We start from the raw sequence: 19,296 nt of genomic DNA, 5'->3' as shown, positions 1-19,296 counted from the left end.
GTTCAAACATTCTACTTTCCAGGTCCTGTGATCATGTTCTGGAAGACTTACAGCCCTCCTTTGGAGTGAGACTCAAAAGCAGTCCTCCATCTAGGTGTGCCAGCTCCCAGGAATTTCCACCTGCTCTTTTCCCCATGTTTCCCACTACTTAGAAATCTGGAGGTTTGAGAGGAATTGCAAACAGCTCTTATTACATCATCAACATGCTATTTCTTTTTATCTATGACACTAAAAGAAGGAAAGATCAACCCTACTATCCAAATATGAAAAGAAGTCTATATGCAGGAAGGGAGATATCAACAAAATGGAGGCGAGCAGAAATCAAACAATGCCCATAGTGTTGTGTCTAAGTGAACATACAGTAAAAATATAGAGCAGACATAAATCTTAATTTTCATTCATTCAACTAAACATTTATTGTATGTTTACTAGGAGATATAACCATTACCTCTATGCCCCTCCTCAGAGTATTTGCTGTCCTTATGCACTGAGCACAGACTAAATTAACTAAGGAGATTCCTAGAAAATTAATCAAATTCTCAGCATTAAGATTTTATGTAATATCATTACGCCTTAGAAATAGTCCATCACAGTGTGAGATCCATAATGAGAACACAAAGGAGGAAAGATGGGACAGACAAGAAGGACCATGTCTATATCTTTTATCGTATTACCATTTGATAAATATCTTTGAAAGAATGAATGGACATGGAGACTGAGCTTCAAGCAGAATTCTAAACACCATAGTTAAGAGAAGCTAGAAAAACTCATCAGAAATATTCCCTTTTGGTCACCACTCCACTCCATAGAAGGACAAAAAATTTTCAAAATGGCTTCCATGGGAATTTTTTTTTTCAATATATGAAATTTATTGTCAAATTGGTTTCTATACAACACCCAGTGCTCATCCCAAAAGGTGCCCTCCTCAATACCCATCACCCACCCTCCCCTCCCTCCCACCCCCCACCAACCCTCAGTTTGTTCTCAGTTTTTAAGAGTCTCTTATGCTTTGGCTCTCTCCCACTCTAAACTCTTTTTTTTTTCCTTCCCCTCCTCCATGGGTTTCTGTTAAGTTTCTCAGGATCCACATAGGAGTGAAAACATATGGTATCTGTCTTTCTCTGTATGGCTTATTTCACTTAGCATCACACTCTCCAGTTCCATCCACGTTGCTACAAAGGGCCATATTTCGTTCTTTCTCGTTGCCATGTAGTACTCCATTGTGTATATAAACCAAAATGTCTTTATCCATTCATCAGTTGATGGACATTTAGGCTCTTTCCATAATTTGGCTATTGTTGAGAGTGCTGCTATAAACATTGGGGTACAAGTGCCCCTATGCATCAGTACTCCTGTATCCCTTGGGTAAATTCCTAAAAGTGCTATTGCTGGGTCACAGGGTAGGTCTATTTTTAATTTTCTGAGGAACCTCCACACTGTTTTCCAGAGTGGCTGCACCATTTTGCATTCCCACCAACAGTGCAAGAGGGTTCCCGTTTCTCCACATCCTCGCCAGCATCTATAGTCTCCTGATTTGTTCATTTTGGCCACTCTGACTGGCGTGAGGTGATATCTGAGTGTGGTTTTGATTTGTATTTCCCTGATAAGGAGCGACGTTGAACATCTTTTCATGTGCCTGTTGGCCATCCGGATGTCTTCTTTAGAGAAGTGTCTATTCATGTTTTCTGCCCATTTCTTCACTGGGTTATTTGTTTTTCGGGTATGGAGTTTGGTGAGCTCTTCATAGATTTTGGATACTAGCCCTTTGTCCGATATGTCATTTGCAAATATCTTTTCCCATTCCATTGGTTGCCTTTTAGTTTTGTTGGTTGTTTCCTTTGCTGTGCAGAAGCTTTTTATCTTCATAAGGTCCCAGTAATTCATTTTTGCTTTTAATTCCCTTGCCTTTGGGGATGTGTCGAGTAAGAGATTGCTACGGCTGAGGTCAGAGAGGTCTTTTCCTGCTTTCTCCTCTAGGGTTTTGATGGTTTCCTGTCTCACATTCAGGTCCTTTATCCATTTTGAGTTTATTTTTGTGAATGGTGTGAGAAAGTGGTCTAGTTTCAACCTTCTGCATGTTGCCGTCCAGTTCTCCTAGCACCATTTGTTAAAGAGACTGTCTTTTTTCCATTGGATGTTCTTTCCTGCTTTGTCAAAGATGAGTTGGCCATACGTTTGCGGGTCTAGTTCTGGGGTTTCTATTCTATTCCATTGGTCTATGTGTCTGTTTTTGTGCCAATACCATGCTGTCTTGATGATGACAGCTTTGTAGTAGAGGCTAAAGTCTGGGACTGTGATGCCTCCTGCTTTGGTCTTCTTCTTCAAAATTACTTTGGCTATTCGGGGCCTTTTGTGGTTCCATATGAATTTTAGGATTGCTTGTTCTAGTTTCGAGAAGAATGCTGGTGCAATTTTGATTGGGATTGCATTGAATGTGTAGATAGCTTTGGGTAGTATTGACATTTTGACAATATTTATTCTTCCAATCCATGAGCAGGGAATGTCTTTCCATTTCTTTATATCTTCTTCAATTTCCTTCATAAGCTTTCTATAGTTTTCAGCATACAGATCTTTTACATCTTTGGTTACATTTATTCCTAGGTATTTTATGCTTCTTGGTGCAATTGTGAATGGGATCAGTTTCTTTATTTGTCTTTCTGTTGCTTTCATTGTTAGTGTATAAGAATACAACTGATTTCTGTACATTGATTTTGTATCCTGCAACTTTGCTGAATTCATGTATCAGTTCTAGCAGACTTTTGGTGGAGTCTATCGGATTTTCCATGTACAATATCATGTCATCTGCAAAAAGCAAAAGCTTGACTTCAGCTTTGCCAATTTTGATGCCTTTGATTTCCTTTTGTTGTCTGATTGCTGATGCTAGAACTTCCAACACTATGTTAAACAACAGCGGTGAGAGTGGGCATCCCTCCATGGGAATTTTTTAAAAATCACAATCCCCATAGTCAAATGTAAGAATTACCCACATTTAATTAAAGCAAAATGATGCTGCAATATTTCCTCTTATTCCAGTTCTGGTTCTTCTAGTGCCTCAGGTGTGACAGCCAAAAAATTCTGACCATATGGCTCTTTCCATAGAGATTTTAAACACACACACACATACACACACACACACACAGCAATGTTCTTGAGCATTAGTGACCACAAGTATTGTCTCTTATTTTAGTTTTATGCTCTCTCCTTTCAGTTTGGCAAGATGAAAATCAAGTACATCGACTATGAAAAGCAGCACCTGTATTTCTACATGGGTGAGTCTCATTGGAGCCACTTTCCTTATCATCCCATGTCCCTGAAGCAAGCTGTTGTCAAGCCAGACGGCACAACAGCAATGCTCTCACAGAGAGACCAGCCCATGTCTTATTGTGACTTGGAAAAGCGTCATGTCATATTTCAGACTTCCTGGGGACAAACATCTGAAAAGGAAAAATTGGAAAGCAAATAGGCAGTTTAATTTTAATGTGCATCTCATGAGATGCTTCAGGAGGGATGGAAGTCAATCAAGGAGACTTGCATCTGAGACTATCATAGAAAAACTAAACACCTGTCCAGAATAAAAGAATAGTGGTATTTGGATAGGGAGGAAAGAGAAATAGGAAAAGAATGCCAAAGCATTGACATTATGAAGCCATAAGATGTAGATACTTAGGAATAAAAGGTACCTGAGAGCTACTGTGTGAGAGAAAGATGGTTGCTCCAATAGCCCACATAAAGTTGCAGAAGATATTTTAGTGGACAGAGACATATATGTATGTGTGTATGTATGTACATATTTTGGTTTCTTAGGTAATTAAAACTGACCAGGCAGAAAAATTTATTGATACCCTAATACAGTCTAAATTTAACATGATAATTTTTTTACAGAAAGCCAATATTTGATCAATGGTAAAGATGGTTTTTGTTTAGTTTTTTTAATACGAAATTTATTGTCCAATTCGTTTCTATACAACACCCAGTGCTCATCCCAACCAGTGCCCTCCTCAGTGCTCATCACCCACTTTCCCCTCCCTCCCACCCCCCATCAACCCTCAGTTTATTCTCAATTTTTAAGAGTCTCTTATGTTTTGCCTCCCTCCCTCTCTATTTTTTTTCCCCTTCCCCTCCCCATGGTCTTCTTCTGTTAAGTTTCTCAGGATCCACATAAGAGTGAAAACATACGGTATCTGTCTTTCTCTGTATGACTTATTTCACTTAGCATAACACTCTCCAGTTCCATCCACGTTGCTACAAAAGGCCAGATTTCATTCTTTCTCATTGCCACGTAGTATTCCATTGTATATATAAACCACAATTTCTTTATCCATTCGTCAGTTGATGGACATTTAGGCTCTTTCCCTAATTTGGCTATTGTTGAAAGTGCTATAAACATTGGGGTACAAGTGCCCCTATGCATCAGCACTCCTGTATCCCTTGGGTAACTTCCTAGCGGTGCTATTGCTCAGTCATAGGGTAGATCTATTTTTAATTTTTTGAGGAATCTGCACACTGTTTTCCAGAGCGGTTGCACCAGTTTGCAATCCCACCAACAGTGCAAGAGGGTTCCCATTTCTCCACATCCTCTCCAGCATCTATAGTCTCCTGATTTGTTCATTTTAGCTACTCTGACTGGGGTGAGGTAATATCTGAGTGTGGTTTTGATTTGTATTTCCCTGATGAGGAGTGACGTTGAGCATCTTTTCATGTGTAAAGATGTTTTAAAACACAAAGGAAACCTTCCATCAATCAAAGCGTATTTTGTAACATAAAGGGTTTTTAATTTCTAAACTGCTGTCATTTATACCAGAAAGCTTTCAAGAAGAGCATAACTGTTAAGACCTAGAACACTGTTCAGTTTCTACCTGGAGAGTACAGTGGTATTTCTAGTCAACTTCTGAATTTCAGTAAACCTGCAAATGTTTAAACTCCCACTTTATAAACACAAGTCACTGGAAATCTTTTATGATAGTTGCACCCAATGTAGTGAAACTCATATGTATGTACGAATATATATAAATAGATCTGAATGTGGGTTCAAGCTGAAAGAAAATAGGGTAGCTACATAATTCTGATATTGATAAATAGCAATCTATCAATGGGTGGCTTAGTCAGTTAAGCATCCGACTTCAGCTCAGGTCATGATCTCACAGTTTGTGAGTTTGAGCCCGACATCCAGCTCTGTGCTGACAGCTCTGAGCCTGGAGCCTGCTTCTGTGTCTCCCTCTCTCTCTGCCCCTCCCCTGCTTGTGCTCTCTCTCTCTCTCTCTCTCTCTCTCACTCTCTCTCAAAAGTAAATAAATTTTAAAAAAAGATTTAAAAAATATCATAAGCAAAAATGCTTTCCTCTTAACCAAAATCAAATTCATGACAGCTCAAAAAAAATGTTTTCATGGAACTCCAAAATATGCCCACCTAAAACATATGATTACAGTTTGAGACATAAGACAATATCAGAAGTTCCCAAACATTTCCTATAGATCAGTAGTTCTCAACCAGAAACAATACTGCCCTGTTCGGACAACACAGTGGAAGGGAAAGATGATACTGGCACCCAGGAAGCCAGTGGTTCTGTTAAACACCCTACAATGCACAAGACAGCTCCTAACAACAAGAAATTATCTGGCCCTGCACTTTCAACAATAGCCAAATTACGAAAGAGCCCAAATGTCCATCAACTGATGAATGGATAAAGATGTGGTTTATATACACAATGGAGTACTACTTGGCAATGAGAAAGAATGAAATCTGGCTTTTTGTAGCAACGTGGATGGAACTGGAGACTGTTATACTAAGTGAAATAAGTCATACAGAGAAAGACAGATACCATATGTTTTCACTCTTATGTAGATCCTGAGAAACTTAACAGAAGACCATGGGGGAGGGGAAGGGGAAAAATTAGTTACAAATTAGTTACAAACAGAGGGAAGGAGGCAAACCATAAGAGACAGGGAACGAACTGAGGGTTGATGGGGGGTGGGGGAGAGGGGAAATGGGTGATGGGCGCTGAGGAGGGCACTTGTTGGGAAGAGCACTGGGTGTTGTATGGAAACCATCTTGACAATAAATTGTATTTTAAAAATTACACTCCAGGGGCGCCTGGGTGGCGCAGTCGGTTAAGCGTCCGACTTCAGCCAGGTCACGATCTCGCGGTCTGTGAGTTCGAGCCCCGCGTCAGGCTCTGGGCTGATGGCTCGAGCCTGGAGCCTGTTTCCGATTCTGTGTCTCCCTCTCTCCCTGCCCCTCCCCCATTCATGCTCTGTCTCTCTCTGTCCAAAAATAAATAAATGTTGAAAAAAAAAAATTAAAAAAAAAAAATTACACTCCATTCACAAAGTAAAAATTACATTCCATTACACAAAGCAAATTAATTAATTAATTAACTTAATTAAATAAATATATTTAAAAAAAAAGAAATTAGCCCCAAATGCCAACAGTTATGGGGTTGCAGTTTATCTGATTTGCTCAAATGTTGGGCACCAGTAGTCTTTTGTAACATGCTAGACCAGGATGGCCTGTGGGCTTATTTTTGAGGTAAGGGGGTGAATTCCCACTGCTGTCCTTTCCACTGCTGGAATTCTGCAACCTCATTCTATGAAAGTCACCCTCTCTTTTTCTGCATGACCAAAAAGAGGAATGAAGACATCAGTGCCCATTTTGAAAGGTAGCTGATCTCCAGGCTAACCAGCAGTGTGTTCACATAATAAAAGCTGTTGGAATTGCTTTTCTGAACTTTCTACCCTGTCTGTAGTGCTGCAATATGCCCTTAGCTAATGAGGAATGAACAAATGCTGTGGATTCACTACACGAAGTCCACTTCACAAAACTCTCTGCCTTTTGGAGCTGTTTCATTATGTCTTTTTCCTTCAAATGCCAACTTAGCATCTCAGGTACAAGTAAATCATGCTCAAACTGTCAAAGAGAAACAGAACTGGAAATTTTTTAAAAGTGACAAGACAGATTATATTCAGGTTTCCATAGTAAGGGAAAAGGTTTCAGTATAAACTCAGCTCAATTCTGCTGAACCAAAAGGTGGGAGACCTTTTAAACACTGGGTGTGTTAAAGAAATTTCCAAGAGACCTTGGTGGGAGGGAGAGTTGGTCAGTGTGATGAAGCCATCTGTGTCTGCTGCCTGGTGCTTATGAAAGTTAGGTTCCCACCCCCCATACGGAGAGACTGAGACAGGCCCCATCCTGGATGATTTCATTCAAAGGAATGACTCCCAGGGGTGCCCAGGTGGCTCAGTCGGTTAAACGGCCAACTTTGGTCAGGTCATGATCTCGCAGTTTGTGAGTTTGTGATCACATCGGGCTCTGTGCTGACGGCTTAAAGCCTGGAGCCTGCTTTGGATTCTGTGTCTCCCTCTCTCTCTGCCCTCCCTCGTTCCCACTCTGTCCCTCTTTCTCTCAAAAATAAATAAGCATGAAAAAAAAATGAAAGGAATGACTCCCAGATCCTTGAGAAAGACATTTCTGGGTTGTCGAAGATCCATCTCAAAGACAGAGAAAGAACTTTACAATTGTAAGTTTTCTAACAGAAATAGTCTAAGAAAAGGGAGATCTGAGGTCTCTAGTCAGTTTTGGCTTGAACAGACAGTAAATTCATTTGGCAACGTTGAACTTTCTCAGGCAAAACTGCCAGGAGGCCGGGGTTATTCCAGAGGCATGGCCTTAAGTTGTTAGAAACTATGCTCACGTTTGTTCAAGCATCTTAGTGTGAGGGATAAACAAAATCATTTGTGCTAAGAATATGTAGAGTTTGAGAGTCTGGAGGCCAATGTTGGACATATTAGAGAAACAGGATGCAACTAAAGTCTGGTCAAGGACAGAGTTGTCAAAACTCAGAAGGACTCCAACACACTCCTTTGTGCTCTAGGCAACCTCCCTGGTCCTGGAGAAGAAGCAGGTAAATAACCATCTGGTCAGTAAGTGAGTACAGCTCTTGTGTTTCTGCCACCCTGACATATTGTGACAGGGCCCAATCCTAAGGATTGTGATGGACTGACAGATTCCATGGACCTTGAGAAAGCTTGAAAATTCACAGCAGAAGTTCTTCTGGGTTGCCTCCATAAGAATGACACAAATCTTCAAAGCTTTCACTTCCTTAGTGTCCTGAGAGCTTGAACCAAAACCTGGTTCAACCTCAGAGACCCAAAGAGCCCCGTGGAATCCAGGATGTGGTTGTGGATCTCCATTTTGCATCCCTTCTCAGGGGCAACATTCCAGGAGTAGCATGTTAAGGAGATAGACTCCTGCTTATTTGCATTGGGATCACATTCTACTCATTTACTGTCCATCTTTTTTGTGTTCTTTTTCAGTTGGGCTCCCCCTCCTCATGCCTGTATATTTCAATCTGGAATCCATGAAAGTGATGTGCCTCCAAAGATATTGGGAGGTGAGTAATTTGATTTATCATCTGAAGCTAGATCTGGTAGAAGGGGGCATGAAAATGCTTGGCCCCTTCCAGATGCAGCTTCCTTGAATAATAAGGCATAAGATTTAGCCAATTCATGAAAGGGCCCTAGACCAGTGAAGGGGAAATGAAATTGTGTCCAGGGCATTTAACTGTCAATCACTTTTCTCTGCAGGACATTGCCTGGGTCAGCAGCTTTTACATCCGCCATTTCATCACATTTGGCCCTTTCTATGGAATCTTTGGAACCATATTACTCATATATTTGGTCAAGTAAGAAACAAGAATATTTCTTTTATTCCTATAACCTAGATGATCCTCTTACCTCCCTTATCTGAGATATTTTTGATTAGCAGAAGATTGGGATACCATGCCCTACTCTGTAACTGAGACATTTCACAAAAATACTTTTTTTTAAAGTTGAAATTTTTAAAGTTGAAATAGTTCAATAAGAAGAGTTCTTTGGAAAAAAAGAACTTGCCCCGTCTTGTCCTTTTATTCCCATATGCTTAATTCCAAGTTGCAGAATTCCATCTGATCCCCAATTCTTTAGATTATAATCTGACTGGATACCATAATCTTTGCCAAAAAATAATGGAAACACAAGAATTTTTAATGTTATTTTATGGCTACAGATATTCTCCAAACCAAAATGCCCTCAACTAAATAGCTGTCTTCAACTTCCAATTTATTCCTCTCCCATTCTTCACATTATGATTCTAAACCCTACATAATAGCAAGGATATTGACAGCTACTATGCAACATGCACTTTTATAAAGGATTTACCTGCATTATCTTACTTTGTTTACCTTACATTATTTATTACTTAATCCTTGCACCTCCCTGTAATGTAGGTAGCATCATCTTCATTAATCTCAGAGAGATTAAATCATTTATCAAAGTTATAGAGCAAGTAAGGGCCAATGGCAGTGCCACACCAGAACTTGAGCCAAGTTCCATCTGATGGCAAAGCTGAGGCTGTCTATCACTTTGCATATGCTCTAGGTATATTTTGATCCTTGCACAAATGCTGCAACAAACTTGGGGGTCACTGCTTCCAAAAGGCTGCAAGATTGGTTATGTGACCAAAAGTCTACTGTGTCATCTCTACATATAAAGGGCCTCCAAAGAGGAAAACGAATGACCACCATTTTATCGGAATCTCTGATTCCCTTCCATTTCCTCAGTTGCTCAGCCAGATCTTCCAGCAGTTGTGCCAGCCCAGTATTGGGAACTGAAACAACCCAAGAAGTCATCACTTTCTCCTTTTATTCTCTGAAAGGTTTCTTGAAAGTCCCTGGATAACATATGTTACCCAGATGAGCCACATACCAATGAGAATGAGCAAAGAGGAGAACCGGGACTGGCTCAGTGCTCAGGTAATGGTGGAGTTTCTGGGGGAAGATCCTGCAGACTATACTGATTTAGAGTCTGGCTACCTCAGATAACAATAATTTATACTTACATAATGCTTGCTAGCAGGCAGGCACTGTCCCCTGCTTTGCATATAACTACATAACACAGGTGCTATGATTATTACCATTTTACAGATGATAAAATTAAGGCATGAAGAAGTTGAGTAACTTGTATGACATCACAGTTAATAAGTGGTATAAATCAGGTTTTAAACCTAGGCAGTCTGATTTTAGAGCCTTTGCTCTAAAGGGTCAGTAAAGGGGCTCCTGGGTGGCTCAGTCAGTTGAACACATGATTCTTGGTTTCGACTCAGTTCATGATCTCATGGTTCATGAGATCAAGCCCCCATTGGACTTAAGGCTCTCTCTCTCCCTCTCTCTATGCCCCTCCCCTGCTCACTCTCTCTCTCTTTCTCTCTCTCTTCCCCCCTCCCAAAATTAATAAATAAATATTTTTTTTATATTTAAGAATCAGTAAACTATAGTCCAAGAGCCAAATCCAGCCCACTGCTTGTTCTTGTAAATTAAATTTTATTGGAAACAGTCATGCTTTTATATTTACATATTATCTATGATTGCTTTCATGCTACAAAAGTAAAACTGAGTAACTATCAGAGAGAATCACATTATAAGAAATGTTTGCTGACCTGTCCCCTACAGAACACAACGTTTCAAGTGAATCTGAGCTCCTAGAATTACATTTAAGTTTACACCTAGAAGGACCCTGAAATTCACCCCATTTCATTGTATAGCTAGAAAGCCCCAGAGAGAAGATATGGTATGCTCTCTGAACATGCTATTAAGGATTAGCAGAGTTATGATCAGTACAGAATACCCCTGCTTCCTAAGCCTTCCAGTGGCCATGCCATGATTAACTGGAAAATCCAGTCATTATACCACTTCTTTTTCCAAACTCATTCCCAAATTCAGTGGACCTTCCATTAGTGCATAGAGTATTAGTTCTCAAACTTTTTGGTCACAAACCACCTTATGCTCTTAAGAGTTATTGAGAACCTCAAAGAGCTTTTGTCTATGTAAGTTATATCCATTTATATTTACTATATTTGAAATTAAAACTGAGAATTTTAAAACACCTATTTATTAATTAACTCTAAAATAACAAGAATAAAACCAGTAATGTTAAACATCAGACTGATGATGCCATCCCATGTTTAGAAGCCTCTGGAAAAAAATGCAGTGTACAAGCATGAGAGATTGGAAATTAAAAAGGCAAATGCTGTCTTAGAAATAGTTTTGACTTGCAGATCCCCTGAAAGGATCTTAGAGAACCCTAAGGTGCTCCAAAATACACTTTGAGAAACATTGACATAAAACAACCACGAAAATAGCATTCAAAATGGCAACAACCCCAACTGGAATTAAACATTAAAAAGGCATTGAATAGATTGCTGAGGAAGATGGTGGCATAGGAGGACGCTGGGCTCACCGCGTCCTGCTGATCACTTAGATTCCATCCACATCTGCTTAATTTACTCCGATAACCACCAGAAGACTAGCAGAATGGACTCTCCAGAGCCAAGCATAGACGAGAGGCCCACGGAAGAGGGTAAGAAGGGCGGAGAGATGGTGAGCGCTACGCGGACTGGCAGGAGGGAGCCAGGGTGGGGGGCAGCCCACCAGCTAAGCAGAGCCCCCGAGTATGGCTTGCAAAAGCAGAGGGACTGGACAGAGTGTGTTCAGACAGCCAGTGGGACTTAACATCTGGAATGTTATAAGTTAACAGCTCTGCTCGCAGAGCGGAAAGCGGGAGGGAGAGTTGTTGAGCTCCGGAGGACAGAGCTCAGCTTGGTGGGGAACAAAGGCGCTGGGAAGTGCTGTCTCCCTCACCCATCCCCCAGCCAAAATCCCAAAGGGAACCAGTTCCCCTCACGGAAATTGCTTGCACCGCGCAAACATCCAACGCTGTGCTTCTCCAGATCCATCCCTCCAACAGGTCTGCCTCCCTCCTGGTGCCACAGGGCCCCTCCCACAGTGGACCACCAAAGGGAAAGTGAGCTGAGTCTGCCCCTCCCGCCCCTGTGCACCTTGCAGATCCACCCCAGCTAATACGCCAGGTCCCATCGAAGAAGTACCACAAGCCTGACAGTGTGCAAGTAGCCCAGACAGAGTCCACACCACTCCATAGTGAGTCCTGCTCCTGGGAGAGGGGAAGATAAGGTACACGCCAGTCTGACTGTGGCTCCAGAGGTGGGCTGGGGGCAGACATCAGGTCTGACTGCAGCCCTGCCCACCAACGCAAGTTACTCCAGACAGAACAGAGGAAGAGCTCTGCAGTTCCCTGCCACTCCAGGGACTATCCAAAATTATGAAATAGAAGAATTCTCCTCAAAAGAAACTCCAGGAAGCAGCGACAGCTAACGAACTGATCAAAAACAATTTCAGCAATATAGCAGAAAATGAATTTAAAATAATAGTCATAAAATTAATCGCTGGGCCTGAAAAAAGTATAGAGGACAGCAGAGAATCTATTACTACAGAGATCAAGGGACTAAGAAACAGTCAGGAGGAGCTAAAAAATGCGATAAATGAGCTGCAAAATAAAATAGAGGCAACCACAGATCAGATTGAAGAGGCAGAGGAGAGAATAGGTGAATTAGAAGATAAAATTACAGAAAAAGAAGAAGCTGAGAAAAAGAGAGATAAAAAAAATCCAGGAGTATGAGGGGAGACTTAGAGAACTAAGTGATGTAATTAAACGAAATAATGTACGCATAATTGGGATTCCAGAGGAGGAAGAGAGAGGGAAAGGTGCTGAAGGTGTACTGGAAGAAATCATAGCTGAGAACTTCCCTGATCTGAGGAAGGAAAAAGGCATTGAAATCCAAGGGGCACAGAGAACTTCCTGCAGACGTAACTTGAATCAATCTTCTGCACGACATATCATAGTGAAACTGGCAAAATACAAGGATAAAGAGAAAATTCTGAAAGCAGCAAGGGCTAAACGTGCCCTCACATATAAAGGGAGACCAATAAGACTCATGACGGACCTGTCCACTGAGACTTGGCAGGCCAGAAAGGAATGGCAGGAAATCTTCAATGTGATGAACAGAAAAAATATGCAGCCGAGAATCCTCTATCCAGCAAATCTGTCATTTAGAATAGAAAGAGAGATAAAGGTCTTCCCCAACAAACAAAAACTGAAGGAATTTGTCACCACTAAACCAGCCCTACAAGAGATCCTAAGGGGGATCCTGTGAGACAAAGTACCAGAGACATCATTGCAAGCATGAAACCTACAGACATCTCAATGACTCTAAACCCATATCTTTCGATAATAACACTGAATGTAAATGGACTAAATGCTCCAACCAAAAGACATAGGGTATCAGAGTGGATAAAAAAACAAGACCCATCTATTTGCTGTCTACAAGAGACTCATTTTAGACCTGAGGACATCTTCAGATTGAAAGTGAGGGGATGGAGAACTATCTATCATGCTACTGGAAGTCAAAAGAAAGCTGGAGTAGCCATACTTATATCAGACAAACTAGACTTCAAATTAAAGGCTATAACAGGAGATGAAGAAGGGCATTATATAATAATTACAGGGTCTATCCACCAGGAAGAGCTGACAATTATAAATGTCTATTCACCGAATATGGGAGCCCCCAAATATATAAAACAATTATTCACAAACATAAGCAACCTTATTGATAAGAATGTGGTAATTTCAGGGGACTTTAATACTCCACTTACAACATTGGATAGATCATCTAGACACAGGATCAATAAAGAAACAAGGACCTTGAATGATACACTGGATCAGATGGACTTGATAGATATATTTAGAACTCTGCATCCCAAAGCAACAGAATATACTTTCTTCTCGAGTGCACATGGAACATTCTCCAAGATAGATCACATACTGGGTCACAAAACAGCCCTTCATAAGTATACAAGAATTGAGATCATACCATGCATACTTTCAGACCACAATGCGATGAAGCTTGAAATCAACCACAAGAAAAAGTCTGGAAAACCTCCAAAAGCATGGAGGTTAAAGAACACCCTACTAAAGAATGAATGGGTCAACCAGGCAATTAGAGAAGAAATTTAAAAATATATGGAAAGAAACGAAAATGAAAATACAACAATCCAAATGCTTTGGGATGCAGCGAAGGCAGTCCTGAGAGGAAAATACATTGCAATCCAGGCCTATCTCAAGGAACGAGAAAAATCCCAAATACAAAATCTAACAGCACACCTAAAGGAAATAGAAGCAGAACAGCAAAAACACCCCAAATCCAGAAGAAGAAGAGAAATAATAAAGATCAGAGCAGAAATAAACAATATAGAATCTAAAAAAACTATAGAGCAGATCAATGAAACCAAGAGTTGGTTTTTTGAAAAAATAAACAAAATTGACAAACCTCTAGCCAGGCTTCTCAAAAAGAAAAGGGAGATGACCCAAACAGATAAAATCATGAATGAAAATGGAATTATTACAACCAATCCCTCAGAAATACAAGCAACTATCAGGGAATACTATGAAAAATTATATGCCAACAAACTGGACGACCTGGAAGAAATAGACAAATTCCTAAACACCCACACACTTCCAAACTCAAACAGGAAGAAATAGAAAGCTTGAGCAGACCCATAACCAGAGAAGAAATTGAATCAGTTATCAAAAATCTCCCAACAAATAAGAGTCCAGGACCAGATGGCTTCCCTGGGGAATTCTACCAGACATTTAAAGCAGAGATAATACCTATCCTTCTCAAGCTATTCCAAATAATAGAAAGAGAAGGAAAACTTCCAGATTCATTCTATGAAGTCAGCATTACTTTGATTCCTAAACCAGACAGAGACCCTGGTGAAAAAAGAGACATCTGGATGGCTTACAGGCATATGAAAAGACGCTCAATGTCATGCCTCATCAGGGAAATACAAATCAAAACCACACTCAGATATCACCTCCCGCCAGTCAGAGTGGCCAAAATGAACAAAACAGGAGACTATAGATGCTGGAGAGGTTGTGGAGAAACGGGAACCCTCCAGCACTGTTGGTGGGAATGCAAACTGGTGTAGCCGCTCTGGAAAACAGTGTGGAGGTTCCTCAAAAAATTAAAAATAGACCTATGCTATGACCCAGCAGTAGCACTGCTAGGAATTTACCCAAGGGATACAGGAGTACTGATGCATAGGGGCACTTGTACCCCAATGTTTTTAGCAGCACTCTCAACAATAGCCAAATTATGGAAAGAGCCTAAATGTCCATCAACTGATGAATGGATAAAGAAATTGTGGTTTATATACACAATGGAGTACTACGTGGCAATGAGAAAGAATGCAATATGGCCTTTTGCAGCAACTTGGATGGAACTGGAGAGTGTGATGCTAAGTGAAATAAGTCATACAGAGAAGGACAGATTCCATATGTTTTCACTCCTATGTGGATCCTGAGAAACTTAACAGAAGACCATGGGGAAGAGGAAGAAAAAACAATGGTTAGAGAGGGAGGGAGCCAAAACATAAGAGACTCCTAAAAACTGAGAACAAACTGAGGGTTTATGGGGGGTGGGAGGGAGGGGAGGGTGGGTGATGGGTATTGAGGAGGGCACCTGTTGGGATGAGCACTGGATGTTGTATGGAAACCAATTTGACAATAAATTTCATAATAATAATAAAAAAGGCACTTAATAAAATGATATTCATAAGGGTTCTTAATTTTGAAAGTCTGGAGAAGCCCATGAACTCCTTCTCAGGATAATGGTTTTAAGTTCATAAAATAAAATACATTAGATTGTAAAGGAAACTGCTTAAACTGAAATGCACTTCTATGCTCAGAATCTGTGGCTGGAACAATTGAATGCCTCACTTCCCATTTAGAAGTCCTTCATATGTACCCTATGGAAATGGCATTCTAACCTCAACAATCTCTACCAAAATCCTATAATCCCACTTCCCGTCTGCCAGAGTCCTCATTTATGACACTTTAGCCTTCTGTATCCAAGGGCTGATGGTGACTTAGCCCCTTCAAATCCTACATACATCTTTATATCTGTTGCTTTGTATAAACGTCTTAGCAAAATGTCTTAGCACCTTTTTAAATTATAATTTCCTTGAGACCTGGCACTGTGTATCTTTTATATCCCTCTTAGTTTCTTACACAAAATAGGAACTTGTTGAACAATTAGCTTATTAAGGGAATATACATCTTTTTTTTTTTTTTTTTTGAAAGAGAGAGAGGTCACAAGTGAGGGAGGGGCAGAAAGAGACAGAATCCCAGGAGGAGCAGAGGGAGAGAGAGGGAGAGAAAGAGAAGGAGAGAGAGAGGGAGAGAAAGAGAGAGAGAAGCGGGGGCCACTCAAGCGGAACTCATGCTCACCCGAAGTGGGGTTCAAGCTCACACAATGTGGGATTCCAACTCATGAACTGTGAGAGCATGACCTGAGCCAAAGCCAGATGCTTAACGACTGAACCACCCGGGCACCTGGGGAATAAATAAACATCTCCTTTGACACTTGGGCTTACTTACATCTAATGTGACCTTTTTCTTTGCAGGTCTTGACCACCTGTAATGCTGAACAGTCCATTTTCAATGACTGGTTCACTGGGCACCTGAACTTTCAGATCGAGCACCAGTAAGTGATGGAAACAGTTCATGATAAAAGGCAAAGGCTGTAACTTATAACAGTCCCCACCCCCACCCCCATACAGTCCAGAGCAAGCCTTAGACTCGGGATTTCTGATGGAAAAAATGAATCAGAATTCTCTCAATTCTATTAACATCAATGGTAAGGAAAGGAAGAAAGAAAGGAGGTGTAACAATTGTGAGTAAATGGAGGAAGATCTTGAAAAAATACCAAAGACTCAGTTTCTGGATTCCTAAGGACTTAGGAATTCGTGATTGTTTTTTTACATGTGGTTTGTTGGCAAAACCCAAGAAAAATCATGACATTTGTGTATCCGAGTTGTGTTGAAACTTAATTAAGATTTAATTTGAATATTAATCTGTATCTACATCTTTGGAGCTGAGGTTTAAAATAATCAACAATGAAATCCAGTTCCTACTGCAATTTCCAAGTGATATCTGGAAATACTTTACCAATAGGCAGTTAGATAGGCACCAAAGAAAGGGGAAATGATAATACTTTGAAAGTCAATCTCTCCAGAATATTCAAGGAAGAGGCTTTCCACATTCATTTCATCTAAGCCAAATCTATGATAGGCAGAGAAGGAAAAAGATCTTATACCTACTCATGGGATTTTCTTATCCTTTCTCTTGTTAGTCCTTTAAAATCTCAGCAAAACAAGAAAGATTATTATTCATATTTCATCAAAGAGAAGGTTAAAACCCAAGAAGTTCATCTGGCTAGTTAGCGAAAGCCTTGGATAAAACCCATCTCTCTTCTTACTTTTCTCCTAGCACTTTTCCCCATATGCCTTGATTAAAACTTACTAATATTCACCTATTCATTGTGCAGGAGATATATGTATATACAGAAAGAGACAGAGACAGAATTGGGGTTGGGGAAGTTATCTCCAGCTCTCCAGGTAATTCAAAATGGTAGAAAACCCCATACTTTCATTTCACCTGTCTCAGAATAAATATATTTTATAGAGGTAAGTCTCTTTGGTCTTCCCAAACATTAGCCACCCACAGGGCATGCAGAGGGTTAAGAGATAAGATTAGAATGCTTTGGCAAGAGTTTTTGAGCTTTCTAGAGAAGTATTGTACAACGTCTACATTGCTAATGGAGTTTTATCTAGTAATAGGGGAACAAAAACTTCTTCTTTTGATCTAAGTTTTATATCTCCTGTTTCTGTTTCCCTAGTCTGTTTCCCACAATGCCACGCCATAATTATCACAAGGTGGCACCCCTGGTGAGGTCACTGTGTGCGAAGCATGGATTACAGTATGTGAATAAGCCCATGTTGGAAGCTTTTGGAGATATTGTCAGGTAATTACAGAGTCTCTCAGCTCACAGCTCTCATTTCCCTCTCACTGCTAGTCCCCAGACTATTCACTGGCTTGTGAATCATTTACCCAACAACTCTTTGTTAAGGGGCATCTGTATGTCCAGCATGGACATGAGACCCTTTAGGAAACATCAACAATGCAATTATAATAAATAATTCTTACCATTTACCTACTGCCTTCGAGACACTTCTTAGTGAAAATGTCTCACTACCCTACTAAATCTCAAGCTTCTTAAAACCAGGACTGTGTGTTGTCTTTGAATCCCCCACAGAACCTTGACATGGTTTAGAATTTATGTGCGGGGAGGGACTTTCAAATCATCTGGCCCAGAGTTGCAAACTTAGATGCCTACAGGGTCCAGGGACATAAGTGTGTGGGTTGGGGGGTAGGGGAACCGACCAAGAGCAGAGAATCCTGCAGGAACTGAAAATCTGTGCTCATCGTGGTGCATTCACAGTCCCCTAGAGAACATTAACAGCCCATGATCTGGGTTTAATAAGTTTCTCTTTCTTTTAGAATTAGGAAAACAAAATACCAGTGTCTTGAATGATGCCAACAAGATCAGATCTGGCCTGATCTGCCCCTGGATGGTTCTCCAGCTTCAGACTCTCCACCGCTCCCATCTTCCTTTTCTGTCCTCCAGACACCTAATCTCTCTTCAGTTGCTACAGAACTTCCTGACCCTTGACATTGTCTGTCCTTTGCCCCTTGGCTTTTGTCTAGAATGTTCTTCCAGTCTGCCCCCTCCCCTCACATCACCTTGTCAATTTCCATCCCTTCCCCAAGATTCATAAATGCCTTTTCCTCATCTTGGTCTTCCCTTGACCCCAGGACTCAATCTGTCACCTGCTCTTGCAGCACCTACTTCTCTTCACTTTACCTTTATCACAATCATGATTAAATAACATTGTGGGTAATAAATTATTTAATAAATGTCTCCCCAGAGGGGAAAATGGGTGATGGGCATTGAGGAGGGCACTTGTTGGGATGAACCCTGGGTGTTAAATGTAAGCGATGAACCACGGGAAACTACCCCAAAAGCCAAGAGCACATTTTACAGATTTATGATAACAAATTTGACAATAAATTAAAATAAAAATATATATATATATACATAGACACATGTGTCTATGTGTATCTAGATATATATGTCTCCCAAACCAAACCAGAAACTCCATGTAGGTCGGTCTCATGTCTCTCCTACTCACTGCTGTATCCCCAGAGCGTAGAAAAACATCTTTCACATTATAAAGCATGATGGTGGGTAGAAAACAGGATGAGTTGGCAGAGAGGTATATGCATTATCTTATAGAGAGACTCAGAGAAGTTTGTTTTTAATGCTAGAGAAGAGGATAGTTAATGGTTTGGGACACAAAAGAGAATAAAATGAAAGAAAAACTCAACCTCCCCCCTAAAGAAAAGGTGAATTCATCTGCTAAAAATCAATGCAGTATATTTGACTACCTCCACTGGACAACAGAAAAGACGTCTTTCAGATTTATCTGAAAATGAAAACATTGCCTTGAAC

General features: G+C 40.5%; 1 protein-coding gene and 1 long non-coding RNA gene across 3 annotated transcripts in view; one reads left to right on the top strand and one right to left on the bottom strand.

The window, feature by feature from the left end:
- LOC112865115 (uncharacterized) overlaps positions 1-19,296 on the bottom strand; it is a 166,251-nt gene that overhangs the window by 98,511 nt on the left and 48,444 nt on the right. The window lies entirely within an intron of this gene.
- LOC112865444 (fatty acid desaturase 2-like protein FADS2B) overlaps positions 1-19,296 on the top strand; it is a 40,602-nt gene that overhangs the window by 20,617 nt on the left and 689 nt on the right. The window contains exons 6-11 of the mRNA XM_025928545.2: positions 3,209-3,269; positions 8,310-8,386; positions 8,580-8,677; positions 9,688-9,784; positions 16,349-16,428; positions 17,623-17,748. Coding sequence (XP_025784330.2) covers positions 3,209-3,269; positions 8,310-8,386; positions 8,580-8,677; positions 9,688-9,784; positions 16,349-16,428; positions 17,623-17,748 — 539 coding nt within the window. The remainder of the gene's footprint in view (positions 1-3,208; positions 3,270-8,309; positions 8,387-8,579; positions 8,678-9,687; positions 9,785-16,348; positions 16,429-17,622; positions 17,749-19,296) is intronic.

This window comes from Puma concolor, chromosome D1 (genome assembly GCF_028749965.1).
Source record: "Puma concolor isolate L17-30 chromosome D1, mPumCon1.1.hap2, whole genome shotgun sequence".
Taxonomy (NCBI): domain Eukaryota; kingdom Metazoa; phylum Chordata; class Mammalia; order Carnivora; family Felidae; genus Puma; species Puma concolor.
Note: the sequence above shows the minus strand (reverse complement) of the source record. Positions and strands in the feature narration are given on the sequence as shown.